The sequence below is a fragment of the Erpetoichthys calabaricus genome, chromosome 8 (genome assembly GCF_900747795.2).
Source record: "Erpetoichthys calabaricus chromosome 8, fErpCal1.3, whole genome shotgun sequence".
Lineage (NCBI taxonomy): Eukaryota > Metazoa > Chordata > Cladistia > Polypteriformes > Polypteridae > Erpetoichthys > Erpetoichthys calabaricus.
In genome coordinates, this window is record NC_041401.2 from 137,929,089 (window position 1) to 137,948,407 (window position 19,319).

The 19,319-nt window shown below is 40.4% G+C and overlaps 1 protein-coding gene across 1 annotated transcript in view; it reads right to left on the reverse strand.

The window, feature by feature from the left end:
• kcnh3 (potassium voltage-gated channel, subfamily H (eag-related), member 3) overlaps positions 1 to 11,340 on the reverse strand; it is a 577,011-nt gene extending 565,671 nt beyond the window's left edge. The window contains exon 1 of the mRNA XM_028807521.2: positions 10,762 to 11,340. Within this exon, the coding sequence (XP_028663354.1) occupies positions 10,762 to 10,837 (76 nt within the window). The 5' untranslated portion in view covers positions 10,838 to 11,340. The remainder of the gene's footprint in view (positions 1 to 10,761) is intronic.
• Between the last annotated feature and the right edge of the window lie 7,979 nt (positions 11,341 to 19,319).

The following is a 19,319-nucleotide window of genomic DNA, read 5'->3' on the forward strand; positions in this document are numbered from 1 at the left end:
TATAGTCACTGAGATGTACCCATTATTTACTTATGCACACTTACATTTTTCTTTCTGTTATATGTAAATATATTACAGTTAGATTTATGTTGCATTTCAAGTATAGACACATACAAAAGAGTTTTAACTTGCACTAGGAATATCACACACAATAATAATTGTGAATTTCCCCCTGGGATTAATAAAGTATCTATCTATCTATCTATCTATCTATCTATCTATCTATCTATCTATCTATCTATCTATCTATCTATCTATCTATCTATCTATCTATCTATCTATCTATCTATCTATCTCTTAGCCTTTTTAAAATTTAATCTACCTGAGAGACATTTCAAAACAACACAGGGCTGGGCTCAAGGTACAAAATCATTTATATATCTGACAATTTACTAGAATATTCTGGTTAGGGGATTGATAATCTTTTCCCATTGGGAAGCACCTGGTCCAAGGGGCATCTTGACTACAATCAGAAACCAGATAAAATTGTTACTTCTGATCAGGAGAATCAGTGGTTGTACTCCAAGATGCTCCCTTATCTAATCTTACGGTGGGTCCAGCAGAAAGACCTCCTTTGGGCTGCTTGTAATCTCCTCCACATGAGAGGAGAATATTGAAAAATATATTGTATATTGGAATAATTTTTGTAAATAAAATTTACAAAAGACAGAGCAGCTAACCTGCTGTGCTTGCTAGTCTGTCTATCACAATGGCTTAACATGTGAGTGCTGCCCTGTTAAAATACATCAGGTTGTCCAGCAATTGGACCAATTCTCTTTTTTAATAATTTGTTCATGTGAATATATATTTTTTTTTTATTCTCATATTATTTGATTTTTATCATTAGAGCCATGATGTCATCACAACTTCATTTTATGTTTGTTTCCTTCAACAGGTGCCACCACTTGATGCTTAACATTCATGGCCATGACCGTGTTGTCTACGACAATGACATTTCTGTGGTCTATGACAATGACATTTCAATGACAATGTCATTGTCATAGACAATGACATTTCTACTATGTGACTGCTGGCATCAAGACCAGTTATTTCTCCCCACTTTGGGTATTTAAGATTGTAGTGCAGTATGAACTCTGGCCAAGCTTTTGGATAATGCTGAACTACATACTTCACATGAATGCAGGTGCAGAAGTTCAGAAGGGGTTTCTTCTGTTAGTTCTGTTCTTTTTATTACTTATTATTGATTGTTGTTTTTAGGTTTTCACCCTGTAGCAGTGCTACCGGAGAGTAAAAACTTCATCTCCTAGCAGTCCCTGACTCCAGGCTCTGTCTGGAGTTACCTGTCTGTTTTGTCTTCCCGTTCATGGCCTTTGGATTATTGTTCTTGTCCTGGATTATCTCCTTTTCATGTGTATAGACTGTCTGGTGTCTGCCTGCTGCGTGAGGACTGATTTGGAATGTTTGTTGACCTTTGGAGAAGGAGCGCTCCCGATCCCATCACTCTTCATCATCAGGATGTACCGGTATGACTGTTCTTTATATTTACTTACAGTGAGCTGATCTCTGGTTTATTCAATCACCATCATTTCACTACATTGGTTGTCATTTCCTTTGGACTTTGTTATGGACTTTATCGTGTGTAGTTTTTGTTAGTTGTATGTTACTTTCTTGTATATGAAGTATAGGGAAAGTATTGTAATCGTCCAAAGATTCGATGTCGAGATTTTGATGAATCTCAATGTTTTAGACCTCCCTGAGTCCGGAAATACCATTTTTGGAATTATGTCTGTGTGTCTGTGTGTGTGTGTGTGTAAACATGATAACTTGAGAACACTTTCAGTTAGGTCAACCAAATTTTGCATACAAGTATTAGGTACAAAATGTAGATTTCTATCAACTTTTGGGCTATTTACGTTAACTGGAAGTGGTACTTTACCTTTTATTCATGCAGCTGCAGAGTCCGATTTATTCAACTTTACTTTTATAATAATTGTTCTATATACTATTAATTTGATTTGATTTGTTGTTAAAGGTTTCTTATATACTGTGAAGGACAGCCGGGTCCCATGCCCAGCAGGGACGCCCCTACTGCATCTGTTCCGGGGGAGCTACCATGGACAGCTCAATACCTTCCCCGGGACGCTTGGTGGCAGCCTCCCTGGCAGACGATGGTTCCCCAACCGGGCGCATGGAGTCCTCCACAGCCTGGTTGGGGGCTCGGATGGCCACCAGGGGGAGCTGCATGGAGTCTGCAGCCTGGCTGGTCAAATCTTCAGCCCCACCCGGAAATGCAATTAGGGCCAGGTGATCAAGCACCTGGAATGCTTCAGGGTGGGGTATAAAAAAGGCCAGCCACCACCACTCGGGAGAGCCAGAGTCGGGAGGAGGAGGACTAAACCTGAGGAGGAGTGGTGGTAAAGGAAAAGAAGAGTGTTGTGGTTATTTGTGAGTGTTTTGGGACTGTGTTGGGCCTGTGGGACACGGAGAAGGCGTGCCCCACGGCTGAAGAAAAATAAAAGATTGTTTTATTTAAGTACGTCCCTCTGCCTCAATCTGTACCGGGTCGGGCGCTATATAGCACCTTTCACAATACATAATATAAAAATATAATAATTGTCTTGCGATTTACTCCTCAAATATACATCCCCATATCTGAGTATATGAGAAAGTCTAGGGGAGACCACTCCTGATTTTTGTTTGTGAGTTCATGTTTATTGTGTATTCACTGGAAAGGGAACTGGGGTGGGATCATTTTAGTTTGTGTAGTTAGATTTCATTTATTGTTGTTTAATGCATTCTTTAATTTCTAATTTATTGCTGTTTGCTTTTTTGACACTGTGAGGTTGTGTGTGATTCGGGCCAAGGCTATGTGCGTACCTGGGGTCCCCACTGAAAAAATGAATAACTCACCGTCAACAGGCGGTGTGAATCTTAGTTGGGTCTTTTTCAGACTGCTACAACCCTGGCCTTGTTCTTTCTTCTGCTAGAACCTTTGGCTGCCTTTTTACCAGAATCTTTGCCACATTTTTCAACTCTTGGTTACTATCTACCTTATATTTTTTAAGAGTTCACTTCCTCCACCTGTAATAATTTGCACTTAATTTTACTTCAACTAGACTCAACAACCCAAAATCAAGTATGCTTCAGTTACTCAGACTTGTTTGCATCTCTGTTTGCATTGAATGCAAGCTGCCGCCAGCTCCCTCACCACCTCAGGGATATCCACTGGATGTGTCAGGGGCTGATGGCCCCTACTGATTTCACCTGCCAAGATTTGTATCCATAAAACAAAGCATGGCCCTCGCATCAATCCATTTTCAACAGCTATTTTATCTCCAGCAGGGTTACAACGGCAGAGTCATTAAGAGAATATCGTGTGACATGGAAGTTGGGACCAAAGTCCATGACAGAGCATACTTTTACCTGGCTAATTTAGAATTTTGCACGGTCATCTTCGGGATGGGGGCGGCACGGTGGCGCAGTGGGTAGCACTGCTGCCTTGCAGTAAGGAGACCCGGGTTCGCTTCCCGGGTCCTCCCTGCGTGTTGTTTGCATGTTCTCCCCATGTCTGCGTGGGTTTCCTCCGGGCACTCCGGTTTCCTCCCACAGTCCAAAGACATGCAAGTTAGGTGGATTGGCGATTCTAAATTGGCCCTAGTGTGTGCTTGGTGTGAGGGTGTGTTTGTGTGTGTTCTGTGGTGGGTTGGCACCCTGCCCGGGATTGGTTCCTGCCTTGTGCCCTGTGTTGGCTGGGATTGGCTCCAGCAGACCCCCGTGACCCTGTGTTCGGATTCAGCGGGTAGGAAAATGGATGGATGGATGGATCTTTGGGATGGAATCATATGGTCCTCAGGACAACATGCCAATTCCACACTGATAACAAACCTAACCAGGAACTGAACCCAGTGTTGTAGAACACTAACCCCAATGTCATCATGCTATGCTACAATTAAAAACAATAAATGACAATACCTATTGTTAAATGGGCTGATCATATCCTAAACTCAAGAGAAGTGATATTTTAGTTAATAAGGGCTCTGGAATCAACTTCAGACCAAAATGGTGGAACTTAAAATACTAGGTGTGATAAAACAAGAAATAATACCTTAGACAGAATGGCTGGGGTGGCTTTACATGACCTCTGGGGGGCTTAGCCCATCTAAATTACCCCCTGGACCAGACCTTTATAGAGAAGCAGCACTAAAACTCTCAGGCTGGCACTTACAGTAACTTGTGTAGCAAGGAGCGAGCTGCCTCTCAGCCAGATCACTTACAGCATGTCAGAGTCAGTGGAGATCAGAGTTGTTCCCTTCTTTCCAAGGCCTAACTAACTGAATTTTCTTTTGTCAAAGATAATTTAACAACCTCTTTTTTTTTTTTTTTTTTTTCTTGTTCTACTGTTGTTTTAACTAAATGAATAAGATCTCCAGATGGGTGTCAGGAGATCCCAGAAGAAGCCCAACCTGAATTGTCACCTGGCCAATCAAAGCACACTGAAGACCAAAGCTACTTCATTTCCAAGCTGAGCATGCAGTATTTAGTGCGTCAATCCAACCATAAAGAGCTTTCGGTATTAACAGCTGGCCTGCACAGACCCACTGGCAGGCCTCATGGCCATTGGCAACGTCCTCTTTTAAATTATTTTTAAGATTAAAGGACTTAAAAAACAGGGATGGACTGAACTCCATTTTTACATCCTAATGAAAAGTTTCCAATAGAAGACAACTAATGAATTTCTGTCCTCAAAAGAGACCACTTAATACAAGATAATGATAGAAAATGTACCATCACAGTGAGGGCCTAATTAGTAGAAGCAATTAAAGTAAACCAGACTTTGATTATCACTTTGGGTGTCTGCACAAAGATTCAGTGAGAAGAAAAAGACAATTGCACCCTTCTTTACCAAATTATTTTCCCATAAAGTAAGTTTCTTTTTTTCAGCAACTGGAATAAAACAAATAGTGGGTAAATGAAGATGCTCATACCTGGTGGTCTGGCAACTACACATCAGCCTGAGTTGAGTGAGTGTGGGTAGGTGTGTGTATGAGTATCCACTATGGAGGACTGGTGCCCACCAAGAGATGGCTCCACCTTGTACCCAGTGCTGCTGGGATTGGCACAAAAATGGATAATCAGGGTAGAAAAAGGATGGATGGAGAGATGGGTGGGTGAATTTAGCTCTCCATGACAATGTCCAAGAAAAATGGAGTTCTGAATAGATAGTTGAAGTCACCTAATTTGAAATATTGCACAGTTATTTTGACACTGCAAGTTGCACAGACATAAGAAGAACAGGACCAAGAAATAATGATGAATAGAAAACGTGTAACAAACTGGAAGGAAACCGATAGCAACCAAAACCACAGGGCAAAAACTGAGTAGAGTAGAAAGACACAACGATTTCTAAGATAGAATATTCAAAAGGAACATGCAAAGCTGGACAGTGCTTCATTCAAAATGACGATCTTTTATACCATTTTATACCCTATCAGCCCCAGCAATCTTGCATTGTACACAGCAACAGAGCCAGAAATGGTGGCACTCATAAACAAACAAATAGCATTGTATTGAAATAAAAATGTTGAATAAAAAAACTTTTTAATGTGACCTTCTTAGTAAGTGCATACATCCCATTAAATTCTTCACATTAAAAATGTACTTTGTAGAACAATATTTTCTCTTAGAAAAATGTATCTTTGCAGGAAAAAGTTAATTCTAACTCATGACAATACTAAATGTTAAGGCTATTCACAGTCAAAAGTTTTGGAAAGGATCACAGTTGGATTATAACTCAGTCCAGTTGCTTTTATCGGCAGTTAAGATACACAAATCCAAAATGGAAAGCAATGCCACAGTGCATGCATTGCAGATGGAGAATCCCATGTTGTTATAGTCGTTAATCTGACATGTTTCCAGAACACATTGTGTCACATTTGCCTTTTTGGATAGATAGATAGATAGATAGATAGATAGATAGATAGATAGATAGATAGATAGATAGATAGATAGATAGATAGATAGATAGATAGATAGATAGATAGATTTGGCTGAATAACACTGTACGTATATTAACAACTACTTATTTTATATTCAGAACTGAAGTGAACATTGGGTATAAGCATATAGACAATCTAATTAACTTCGGGATCGTGAATTTCAGTACTAGCACAATACAAGACGAAACTACTTTTATAGAAATATATTTTTTAACTTATATCATTTGGAGATATTGTAACATAACTTATTTTGATCCGTATCGTGTAATCATATTTTAAGTACTCTTGAATGTATTTCATCTTTGTATGGAATGTGCTATGCAATTTCAAGTAGGTTTTCTCAGCGCGCAGACCACATACTACACCCGATCGCCACGTTTTCCGAGGCCATGCTTTTTATCTTTTTCATTTCCCTGCAAGTAGATTTCATAATCGTGAACCCGCAAAAGACGAGATGGCTTTATGCAGAGTAATTCCGATTTACATTCACACAGGTGCAGTCCGATAAATCGCGACTGAGGAAACGCCATCCACGCGAGATCTTGCCAGCGTCCTGCTGCGAAGGGGCGGGGATCCCCGTGGGGATTCCCCTCTCCACAAGGCTGGGAGACTCTGCGCCGACTAAAGGCAAGTCACGCAAGTCGCCTCGCAGGAAATCCCCTCTGTGGACGTGCCATCCATTCACTGATGGGGTAAGAGTGAAAAATGCTGAGGTGTTAAGTGCTTCTGAATTTAAGGCTGAGGTTATAATAAATAAAACAAATTTCAATGAAATAAGAATTGCATTACTTGATCACCTGATTTCAAACTGTAATACAAAACAACATTCTTCGATGTTGTATTTCAGATTAAAATGAACGTTGTTTATGAATAAAAAATGCAATCAAAATAAAAAGTACTAAATTACAGCTTTTTCGGGCTCCAAAAGAACTCGTCTTAAATGAATACCTTTGAGCACTTCATAAATATGCATTTATTGATCTGGAATAGAAATTTTCATTTAAGAAGAGATACTATTTAAACCTTTACAGAGGGTGTTGAGGACTGCACGATGTGTTCGTTTCAAGCAAGTCCGCCACCAGACCTCTTAAAGAGCGGCGCTGCGACCGTTGGACTGAATTGGGGCTCTGCGCGAAGTCGCTGTTTTATTGCACTCCATATGCAGGAAATAAGCGCCGTTATCTTCGTCTGTTTAGTAGGCTGGTGCTGCTTATTACAGACAAGGCCGATCTGCTTTCCGAACCCATTAACAAGGAGGATTTCTTTGTGTTTATTGAATAGCATTTGCAGGAGCCCCTGCTCACCCCGCCCCCCAAGCTGCTCTTCCCCAAAACCGACCGGCTGGCTAACTGGCTGCCTGCCTCTTTCTTTCTTTCTTTCTTTCTTTCTTTCTTTCTTTCTTTCTTTCTTTCTTTCTTTCTTCGCCGAGCGTTTTTCAGGGTTACAGGAATTACATTCTAATATAAAATGGAATTTATGTGAAACAACCATCTAATAAATTAGGATGTCTTTGTGGGTTCTAGTTTACTCAGTTGCCGTCTTTATTTTTATGCTTCTTTTCTTCTTGTTATCTATTTTGGACTCCTGTATTAATCTTATATACTGTAATACGTGTGTCGCTGTCACTTAAATGGGATAACTGTATTCCCATAAAAACACTTGGCCGCAAGACTATAAGAGAAATCGGACAACTTTAGCAAAGGCTCGTGTCATTTAAGGTAAATATCTCTTCGTACATAACAGTGTTCATAGAGCGATAGAAAAATGACATCCTTTTGAAAAGATCGCCTTATACAAAACTCACGAGATCATTCACTTAAGTTTGAGCTTACTTAGTGGAGCATCTTGTATTAGAAACAGGGTTTTTTATTCAAATAATCAAAATAAGAGCATATTTTTAGAATTCGATGTTCCGTCTTACTAAGTTTCTACACGTCAAATCCGTCATAAAAGCCATATATACTTTACAAATAAGTGACCGTTTTAAAGGGACCTCCGACAATCGTGTCCCGTTAATTCTGGTCTTTATAACACTACTGCCTCTATTTCATTGGGCTGATGGCTTGAATTAAACATTGACATTTAACTGCTCTCATCCAGTTCAGATTTTGGCGTAAGGATTTAGCAATTGTTAGACACTGGGAAGTTACAGTTTACAATTTTCATTTTAATTAAAGTGCTCCTGTGTGAGAGATAGTTCCGTTTAGCGGTAGTTAATATTGGAGTGATGTTCATAAACCAGATCGCACATATTAGCATGTTTTGCTCGGAGACTGTCATAAAATTCTCCCCAGGCGCCCTTCAAAGGTTAGATGCGTCGCTTTGTTTTCCAGGCGTCCGAGTCGCGCGGCAACCACATATCCCGTAGCTCTCTCTCTGATGATCGCATCATTTGTGAGACTGTCTTACACATATGTTACTGGGGCGCGCGGAATATATAACTACCACGAATAAGGCGAGATCGAGAAGTGTGACTTCGAGTGGCCACAAACGGATACGTTTAAAGCTCTAATCCGCCTCGGATCGGATTAATGCTCTGATTTCCTTGCTGGACTCGCAGGCACTGACTGATTAAAGAGCAGCTCGGCATTATACTGGAGGACTGAGCCTGCCCGCCCCTGATTTCAGTAACACTCTGCTCGCTGATCTTTTGTGACCTTCTCGTATGCATTACTGGTTTACATTTTCACGTACATGCCTTTTTATTGGTGATCAGAATACTTTCAGCGTTTTCCCCTATGTATTACTTAGCTTCCTAAACAAAAGTTTAGTTGTAGATAAGGCATTTTAGAACCTATCAAATCGGCGAATTCAACATAATTTCAATAGAAATGCATCAACTTTTCATCCGTTCTCGCATTCATTTTCTGCACTCATTTTTTTCATTACCTGCTTGTTTTTGTGGTCTACGTTGCAGCTTAAACGTTAAGGACAAGGGAGCAATCCCGGAGGGGATGTCAATCTATCGCAGGGCACAGTCACTCAGGCAGCTTCCTGGAACTCTAAGTCTGTCCGTGAACAAGTGTCCAATCACATTGAAAAGATCAACTTTAAACATTTGCACATTGGTTTACTATATTCATACCAGTATTCTCTAACCGACTCTTCCTTTCCAACATTGCAGATTCCAGTTCATATTATCAGTCAATATTGAGTACTTCAAAGCTTGAAGATTTATGATGAAGCATATACTGTTCTTCATTATTTTATATTTTTGAATTCTTTGGAAGTCGCGTGCTCTGGCAAAACACCAAAACTCATCAACTAAACAAGCCCGGGAGAGCGACGAACTTCACGCATTTACAACAGTGCCGCCCTACCTGTAAACTTTTAGAAAACTATTCTCATGCCCGTTTTAAATGATAAATGAAGGTCGGTTTGGAAGCTGGAGTTTATATTTGGGGTTTTGGGGGGATCGCAAACTCCTAACAGACCAATTTTCTGAGAGAAGGTGCGCTCATAAGGAGGTGCAACAGAAATTAGCGATCCCTGGCCGTGGTGCTGAAATTAAAAAAGCGGACTAAAATGAAGCTCTCTTTCCTGAATTGTATTTAAAATACAGGCGTCAGTCTAGTCACAGAATCCGCTTAATTGAGGGATCGGAGCTTATCCCTGTCAGCAAACAAAACTGGTCGGGATGCCAGTCCATGAACTTGATTAAAAACGGAACAATTTCAGACCATACTGACCTGTACTTACTTCACTGGAAACTAAATCGTTATATTGAAATAATTCCTGAAAATAAAAATACAGAATTTAAAACCTTGAATTTTACAATCACACAGGAAAAACGCACACAGGACACTTCTTATATATTTGAACTTCCGCGATATGAGGTCATTTTTTTTTGTAAATGGTTGTATTTACTAGTAAACAATCACTTCCTCCAATTTTTTTAAAATCTAGATGCAGTGTTTTTCGACCATTAGGGTGCTAAATTAATTTTGAGAAACGGTGGACATAGAATTATTTCGGAAGCTCGAGTTTATACTTACGTATAGATCAGAGCAGGTTTACATTGGAAGTGAAAATATACGGTAGGTACCCTACAGGAAAGAACTTTGAATGCATGTGAAATGATTGCATTCGCAGAAATGTTTTATGCAAGATGATTTGTAAAATGAATGAGTATATATTTTGTATTTTTCCATTATTAAATGATAAGCAGTAGACTTCAACACTGTGCACCTGGCAGCATGTAATCCATTGTATAGATAAATCCTTTATCTTTTATTGAAACGGAGCGTCTTGCCGAAAAGATGTGAACTTTGTCATTTTTGAAAAAGGCCACTGCTGAATTAATAAAAACCGTAAACAGTTAACTACGATATTCTCAAAACACCTGACAAGTGGAAGAAGTAATAATCAAGATAGTCAACAAACTAGGACGGATTGCTTTTACCACATTTGTTCTTGCTCAATAGTAAAGGTGTGCATGCCCGGGTACATGCCAGTAGGATCAAAGGTACAACATTTGTGCCGACAAGGAGTCCATATTGAAACAATCGTACACAAGTGACTAAAACTAACCGGCAAGCGTCTGAAATGTTTTCCTTCTCACTTCTAACAAATCATCCATAAGTTACTGCGAAAGAGACCAAGCTTGCGTGTTACTTGCTCAAACGCGTCTGTCACGGGCATCCACATCACTCAAATCCAATACAAGCCCGGTGGAATAAATAGCATAACCGTGACTTTCCTCAAACAATGCGTGAAATCCATAATCTGGGATGAACGATTATTTTCCGAAAACGTGTATCGCTAAATTCAACCATAACAAAAGGTGCAGAGAAGGTTAACTTACGAGTGCCATCGAAGCGGGTCGCAATCGTGTCCAGGAAGGTATTCTGAGGGGCCAGCAGTCCTTTCATTACCGGCATCCTCGTGCGAGTCGCCGGGCCCTTCACCTCGGACCCGGAGCCGAGCCGGACGGCGGCTGGTGGGGGTCGCACAGGCTAGCCCCTGCAGGAACCGAGACTCGTGCCTGTCCAGTTTCTAACTGCCAGTGGAAGCATATCCTTCAAGGAAAGCCCAAACAAAGGTTCCAGCAAATAAAAGGAACTAAACTATGCACAAAGTTGCATGCAATTAGATCCTGCAGCGAGTCAGGGGCGTTCTGAGAGATGGAGAACATGGATTCAATTGGAACGTTCGGGAGAAATAGTGTGCAGATGGCGCAGTTTTCCGAGTATTGACGGCTATTGACAGATCTCCTTTCCCGGAGGCTGTAGCGAGCGCCTCACGCTCTCAGGTCTTCGTCTCTCTTTCTCCCTCTTCCTTGCAGCGCTCAGTGTTGCTTGGTTTCTACAGCAGATGTCGAGTCACATGGCCGGGCGTTGGACCAAGCGGGAGGGGCTGAGCTTTTGGAACAAAGGCGGCCCCGGCGCGATGCGCTCCCAGGTAACTCTCACACCCAGAGAGCAGGGAAAGGCACGGGAAGAAAAGAAAGAAAGAAAAGAAGGAGAGAAAGAAGAAGGGAGAGGCGTGAGCAAAAGGGGGCTTTCGGAGCAGTCTGCGCTTGTTAGCCTCAGGCCACTGTACACGAAAGATGAAGGCTCAGTAAATTAGCAGCCTGCTGTAAGAAACATTGGGATCCTTTTGTAACTGTCATGTGGTGAAGATGAGGAGGTTTGTTACTTACTGATGGAGACTTTTATGAAAACCCTTAGCAGGAGGGAAGCTTGGAGCAATGCCAGTCTTTCCTTCTGATGCATTAGATAAGACAAAAAGATAAAAGGGTGAAAGGTTGGAGAAAGTTACAAATAATAATAACTGCAGGTGGCACAGTGAGTCAAGCTGCCAACTTCCAGACCCATAGTTTACATCCCCACACCCAGTTGTCCTCCATGTGGAGCATGCATTGGATTCTTGTCTGGCTTTTCAGTAAGACTTGAAGGTAGGCTGATGCGCTGTTCCAAATTAATATGTACATGAAGTGAGATCTGCAATGGCTTAATGTCTGGTTCTGCCTTGCTCCTAGTGCTGTCAGGGTAGACCAGGGGTCCTCAATCACAGTCCTGGATGGCCACAGTGGGTGCAGGTTTTTGTTCTAATCTGGTTGCTAAGATTAGAAAGCAATTCTTGCCAATAATTTAATTTCATGGCTTCTTAGTGCTTTAACTCTGCTATGTCAGAGTAATTCTCATATACTATATTTTCTTCCCCTTTCTAAGGATATCATCCAAATGATTTGAAGGCTAAAATGGATGAGTTATTCTCAGTGCTTCACTTTTTTCTTCTCACTTTCCTTCCAAGTATTTAATTAAACCCAATAGTGCATGACAAACACACACAGGTGTAATTGGTAACAAGCTAAATGGAGAAATGTTGGTCTGTTTTGTCATTTGCATGTTTTTGCTAATTAGGAGCAATTAAAAACCAAGAATACAATTGTTTAAGACAAAAATAAGCAATAAGGGTTCAAAATCTTAATGAGTGAGACAAATAAAGTGAAGCAGCAGTATCACTTGAGCAATAAGTGCTTCTTATTAAGTAACTTGGTTGGAGTAAAAACCTGCAGCTACTGTGGCCCTCCAGGACCATGATTGAGGACCCTAGCCCAGGGTTCTCAAACTCCTGTCCTGGAGGGCTGCAGTGGCTGCAGGTTTTCATTCTAACCCTTTTCTTAATTAGTGACCTGTTTTTGCTGCTAATTAACTTCTTTTGAATTAATTGTAATTGAGTTGCTCTTGAAGTCTCAGACCCCTTAATTGTTTCTTTTCCCTTAATTAGCTGCCAAACAACAGTGAGGTACAAAATGAAGCAAAACATGACCAGTAAACTGTGTCCATCATACAGTATCTGAAAATAAAGAAAGATGAAGGTCTCAGGAATGTTGATGTGTCCACAAAACATTTTAACAGTGCTCTTATAAAAGAGAACATTAACAATTTCTGAAATGTATGTTAATGCACATTGAGAGCAGCAACAAGCCATGAAATTAAAAAGTGGGTTTAATTAACAACAAGAATTGGCGCCTAATTAAGCAACTGGTTGGAGTGAAATTAGTTGGAGTTTGAGGCCCTCACTTAGTTGGTCTTCTGTTGATTCACTCACTTCACATTTCATTTCTGTTTGGGTGCCATTTAAAGGAAGAAATTAAGCAATTCAGAGGAACGATGAAGAAATTCAGGGAAACAAATCTTAAAAAACAAGTCAATTAAAATTAATTCAAAAGAAATTAATTAACAGCAAAAACAGGTCACTAATTAAGAAAATGGTTAGAATGAAAACCTGCAGCCACTATGTCCCTCCAGGACTAGAGTTTGGAACCCTGCCCTAGCCCCTCATGATGTGGATTTGGATTAAGTGAGTTTCAAAATAATTTATGTATGTACACTGCTAACTACCATAATTACCACTGAGGGAAATCTATCAGAGTGCCCTAGCAGACTTACCATGAACCATTAGAACATTAAATCTTACTGTATGCTTGGTGTGAAGTCAATACATAAACCTAAAAAGAGAATAATAAATATATAAAATGGTATAATTACACACCTTGCAAGGCACACAGACGCATCTTCATTGTTGTAACCTGGGGGCACTTGGTGCTTAGGGTCTTTCAACATCATTGCCATTTGTGTCTGAGAAACTTTCTGCCTCAGGTTATTCCTTTTGATCCCCAGCCATCTTGATTGAGGTTCGCTCTACAGCCTCAGTACTGTTCCTGAATGGCTTACAAGCTCCTGAAATGTTCATCTGGCTGAAAGATTGACAAAGAAATTGACCAGCAAACCTGCTGTAGCACACCTATATGGGCATACCCCTGTTACAGCCCTCCTCCTCCACTAAGTTTTGGTATTTGACCTTCATACTTTATTGGGCCTCTCTCTTCTCAAGGTACAGTTATTTCCAGCATGACCATCTGTTTAGACAAATCTGCCAGAAACACTATGTCTGGCCTAAGCAAGGTCATAGAGATGTGCTGGGGAAAGTTGAGCTTCTTCGCTCAGTCTGCTCACAATTGTCCAGTCCCTTTTTCTTCCCAGGAGGTTGGCTAGTGCCTGGGGTCAGGTCTGATGAAAGTAATTGTGTGCTTAGTGGGCACAGACTGGGAGATGGATTTGCACTATCTTCAGCACCTGCTCTTGGCACCAAAGGTGATATCCCTCTCCTAGGGCTTTTAGGTATCAACTAACAATGTGTTCTGAAGTTCCTTCCCCTCAGCACAGAGGACATGCCAATGTTTCAGCCTTTCCCCAGCTAATAAGACATCATAGATTGGTTGGATTAGGAACTTAATACAGTGGTGTTTGGCTTGGCATATATCTCTCCATGATCTATTACTCGGTGCACTCTTGTCCAAGCACTTTGTCGTTACATTTCCACTACCTTGTTGGCACATAACTCCTTCACAGACACTCTCACCTCCTGGTGACCAACTGATAGCAGACTATGAGGCAGTTTCTCAAGCCTGACTGTCCTGTGGCCACCAAACTCATCACCCCACTGGTGCATAACCAGGATGCTCCTTGCTTGATGTCATCATCAGCTCTCCATTTCCTTCCTTTCCTCACACCGATCCCCACCTTAGGCACTTTTGGGTGTGATGGAAATATTGGGTACCATGCTATTTACTCTTTCATTCTAATTCATTCTGTGGCTGTGGTGATCACTGCATATAATGCCAGGGTTGATGCCGCTGTCTCTGTAATCCAGTCTTACTTCAGTTGGTTCCTCAGTTTTGTATTCTATCATAATGCACTAAGTCCTATAAAGTGCCTTCTGATGATACTACTGACAGTATGAGTCAACTGATCAACCTTTATTTTATATAAAATTATTAACACTAGTATCATTTCAAGGCACTTTACAGGGAAAGAGAACAACAATATGTATAGCTTGACAGGCAGAGTCAACTAAACGTTAAAACTGGCAGATATTAAGAGTAGCCTGCAATTAAGGGGGAAAAAAAGAAAAAAATAGTATATGGGAACAAAAATAACTGAAGCAGAACAATCATGCCATTACAGGGTCCAATGTAAAAAGTGAATGTCTGAAGGACAGAAAGCAACAGAGAATGGGACAGATCTCTAGCTTTAAATGTGAATGTGTATAAAGATGTAACATGAAAAGATATGTCTGCATAAACTTTTTTGCCAGGTTAAGGGACCTTAATCTCTTCAGCTTTGAACACAGGACCCAATTCAGGTCCTGCAATATCTCAAATGGTGGTAGAATTCCTTCAATTAAATAGTGAAACACTTGCCTGAGGACATCAATGGAAACTGGGGGGAAAAATTAAAGACTGCACCAATAAGAAGAGTCTTGGTGATCTTTAATAAACTACTAGGTCTCCAATAGCCTATAAAAATACATATGTGTGATTTTTGGACAACTTTGACACTGGCTAACCAAACAAGCTTGATGGTCTGAATGGTCTCCTCTCTTTCCCTTTTAATGTTGTTATGCTGTAATATCTCCAAATTCTAGTGATGTTTTAGCTGAAATCATGTGAGCTGCGGAGACTAGCTGTGCAGTGTTAGACAAGGAAAAGAAAAAAATCAGTGGCACTGAGTTCATATTTGTTTGGTTTTAAATAAACAACAGCAAGAGAACTCTATTAAAATGATGTACATATTTATATTAATGATTACAACATTCACATTGGAATTGTGGGCCATGTTAGCAAATCTTTTAAAATGATTAAAGATGCTGGATAAAAATCAAGTTTTAATTATTCATCATTATTGATTATTGTGCTTTATTAATTTTAATCATTTTGGACCTGACATTTTTGATGGATCATGCAGCATTCAAACAGACCAGCACATTTGGATAGCTGATAGTCAGCTTTCCGCCATGTTGGGTCTCTTAATTTATGTTGCACTTTTGTTTCCAGTTTAATGTCTCAACTGATTAGCCCTTTATTTTTTTCTGCAGCCTTTATGGAGGATGAAAATATTATGCTGATGTAAACACATAAGTCATGATCGGGGATGGCTTCTTGTTACTCAGTGTATAACATAAAAGAACATCAAGGCTGATTCTGACTGTCCTAAGCACAAGGCCGGAACCAACCCTGGACTAGTCTCATAGAGCAAGACATGTAATATATACATCTGGAGACAACCATGAGTGAATTTTGCTTAAAAGTGGGGGTTGGGGTAATTAGACAGCTCATTGAGTGTCACTTTTCTAAACCAATCTAACACCTCATGAAGACGGAGCTCAAAGTGAAGAATGAACTGCAAAGAGCAGTGGTGCTCCTGGTGCAACAGCAAACCTCTGATTATGATGAACTGTCTACAGCCGAAATGTCTACTACAAAGACTCCTAATAAACATACACAGTTAGGTCCATAAATATTTGGACAGAGACAACTTTTTTCTAATTTTGGTTCTGTACATTACCACAATGAATTTTAAATGGAACAACTCAGATGCAGTTGAAGTGCAGACTTTCAGCATTTTTTTAACACAATCCCTTCATTTCAGGGGCTCAAAAGTAATTGGACAATTGACTCAAAGGCTATTTCATGGGCAGGTGTGGGAAAGTCCGTCATTATGTCATTATCAATTAAGCAGATAAAAGGCCTGGAGTTGATTTGAGGTGTGGTGCTTGCATGTGGAAGATTTTGCTGTGAACAGACAACATGCGGTCAAAGGAGCTCTCCATGCAGGTGAAAGAAGCCATCTTTAAGCTGCGAAAACAGAAAAAACCCATCCGAGAAATTGCTACAATATTACGAGTGGCAAAATCTACAGTTTGGTACATCCTGAGAAAGAAAGCAAGCACTGGTGAACTCAGCAACGCAAAAAGACATGGACGTCCACAGAAGACAACAGTAGTGGATGATCGCAGAATCATTTCCATGGTGAAGAGAAACCTCTTCACAACAGCCAACCAAGTGAACAACACTCTCCAGGGGGTAGGTGTATCGATATCCAAGTCTACCATAAAGAGAAGACTGCATGAAAGCAAATACAGAGGGTGCACTGCAAGGTGTAAGCCACTCATAAGCCTCAAGAATAGAAAGGCTAGATTGGACTTTGCTAAAGAACATCTAAAAAAGCCAGTACAGTTCTGGAAAAACATTCTTTGGACAGATGAAACCAAGATCAACCTCTACCAGAATGATGGCAAGAAAAAAGTATGGAGAAGGTGTGGAACAGCTCATTATCCAAAGCATACCACATCATCTGTAAAACACAGTGGAGGCAGTGTGATGGCTTGGGCGTGCATGGCTGCCAGTGGCACTGGGACACTAGTGTTTATTGATGATGTGACACAGGACAGAAGCAGCCGAATGAATTCTGAGGTGTTCAGAGACATACTGTCTGCTCAAATCCAGCTAAATGCAGTCAAATTGATTGGGCGGCGTTTCATGATACAGATGGACAATGACCCAAAACATACAGCCAAAGCAACCCAGGAGTTTATTAAAGCAAAGAAGTGGAAAATTCTTGAATGGCCAAGTCAGTCACCTGGGGCCTCATGTATAAACGGTGCGTATGCACAGAAATGTTGCGTATGAACGTTTCCACGCTCAAATCGCGATGTATAAAACCTAAACTTGGCGTAAAGCCACACACATTTCCACGGTAACTCATACCTTGGCGTACGCAATTTCTCCGCTCGGTTTTTCAGACTGGCAGCACCCAGCGTCAAAGCAGTGCTACTGTTCCTGTGTGGTCACCCTTTCTTTCTTAGCTCCACATTCCTGACGCGGCTTTATAAATACACTGAAACTAACTGCATATTGTTTATTAGTGTAATGCATCTGATTGTAATTAACCTGCAGCAATATAATGGTCCAGGGAATAGCCATAGTATTCCAAATACCATAACTGCTTTAGCATTGTAACTCTCACTGCATCTTCTTCTTTCAGCTGCTCCCGTTAAGGGTTGCCACAGCAGATCATCTTTTTCCATATTACTGCTCACTGCACCACTCAGAGTATTTATATCACTGTATCTGAGTGGGGAATCACAGCAGCAGCTGATCGGAAAGAGAATTATCGGTATACAGCATGAAGCAGACGCTGTCTGAGCCAAGGCAAAACGCTTCAGAGACTTCCCTGTACGGACTTCGCGGTTTAGAAAAAATTTCATCCCAAGAACTATAAATGCACTCAATCAGTCCATCAAGTGCTCCTTGTAGAACTGTTTGTACTTATAAGTACAATCACCTCACTGTAAACTTGCATTACAGTTATAATATTGCACAACCTGTGCCACTTTATGAAGCGCGTATTTACATATGATGACGGTATTCATTTTTAAGATGAAATGCAGCAAATTATGTTGATTATATTATACAGATAAAACTTTAACTTCTTTTAAATAATCTGTATTGTTAATAATTAAACATGTGAGGACACGGTGCCGCAGCGCTAGCTAGTTCAGGGATCGTTCCTGCATTGCGTTGTATTCTTGCGCTGACGTGACACTGGAAAGATAGACAGATAGAATAATTAAACATGTACTACGAAGATATTTCAATGTTCCTTAAAAGTTTTGGAGAATCGAAGCTTACAGATGGCTTCACGTCTATTACATAGCTGATTGTGTGGCGATTGGGTATTTGGAGAAAGAAAAGTAAGGACAGGAATTGGAGGTTAGTACGTTTGAAAGAGACAGTACTGCTGTGATAAATTATTTCATTGAAGGTCGCGCATAGCACAGCAAGCCTCTTGCGTGAGATATGAACAAGCACTGCGCCACTGTGTTCCCATGTTTAATAACATGCTTTCATTCCTATCATCATGAAAAAGATATCACGTATACATCTCAGTATTTTAATTATTCAGAGAGCTGTAATATCACGAATGTAATGGATTATGTGTCCTGTTGGAGAAAGAGAAAGCCCATTTAAGAAGCAGGTAGTGATTCACACACAGAGCACAAAGAAGATCAAATACAGAACAAAGCATTTAACGTCCTACTTTAGTTACAATGGGATTTGAGAAACTAGTAAATTAAACGATTTTAAGATGAAGTTTATGATGTTCTACTTTAATGGCAAAATAAACTAAGTAATTAAAGTAGAAATTTCGAGATTAAAGTTGACATTTTGTGCTTTTTTCCCATTGTGTGCCTATTTTTTTGTCTGTACCCTAATAAGCTTTCATATGACACTCAGACGGTGGGCTATGACTTGCCTTTTCATGGCGACTTTGATATGTGATTTCTTTTTTATTTCGGGCACTGTGCGACTTTGTGAACTTGAGCTTTCGAGCTTGTCCGACACTCTGTTACTCGATCAACTTCCTTTTGTTGATTATACCACTGTTTAAATAGTACGTTTTTCCTTTGCCTCCACTTGGTATTCGCTGAAATTCTTATATTTTCCCCCGTGCTTTTCCCATTGTCTTTTCTCAGAAGGCTATTTATATCGATTTGCATATTCAAAGAGGC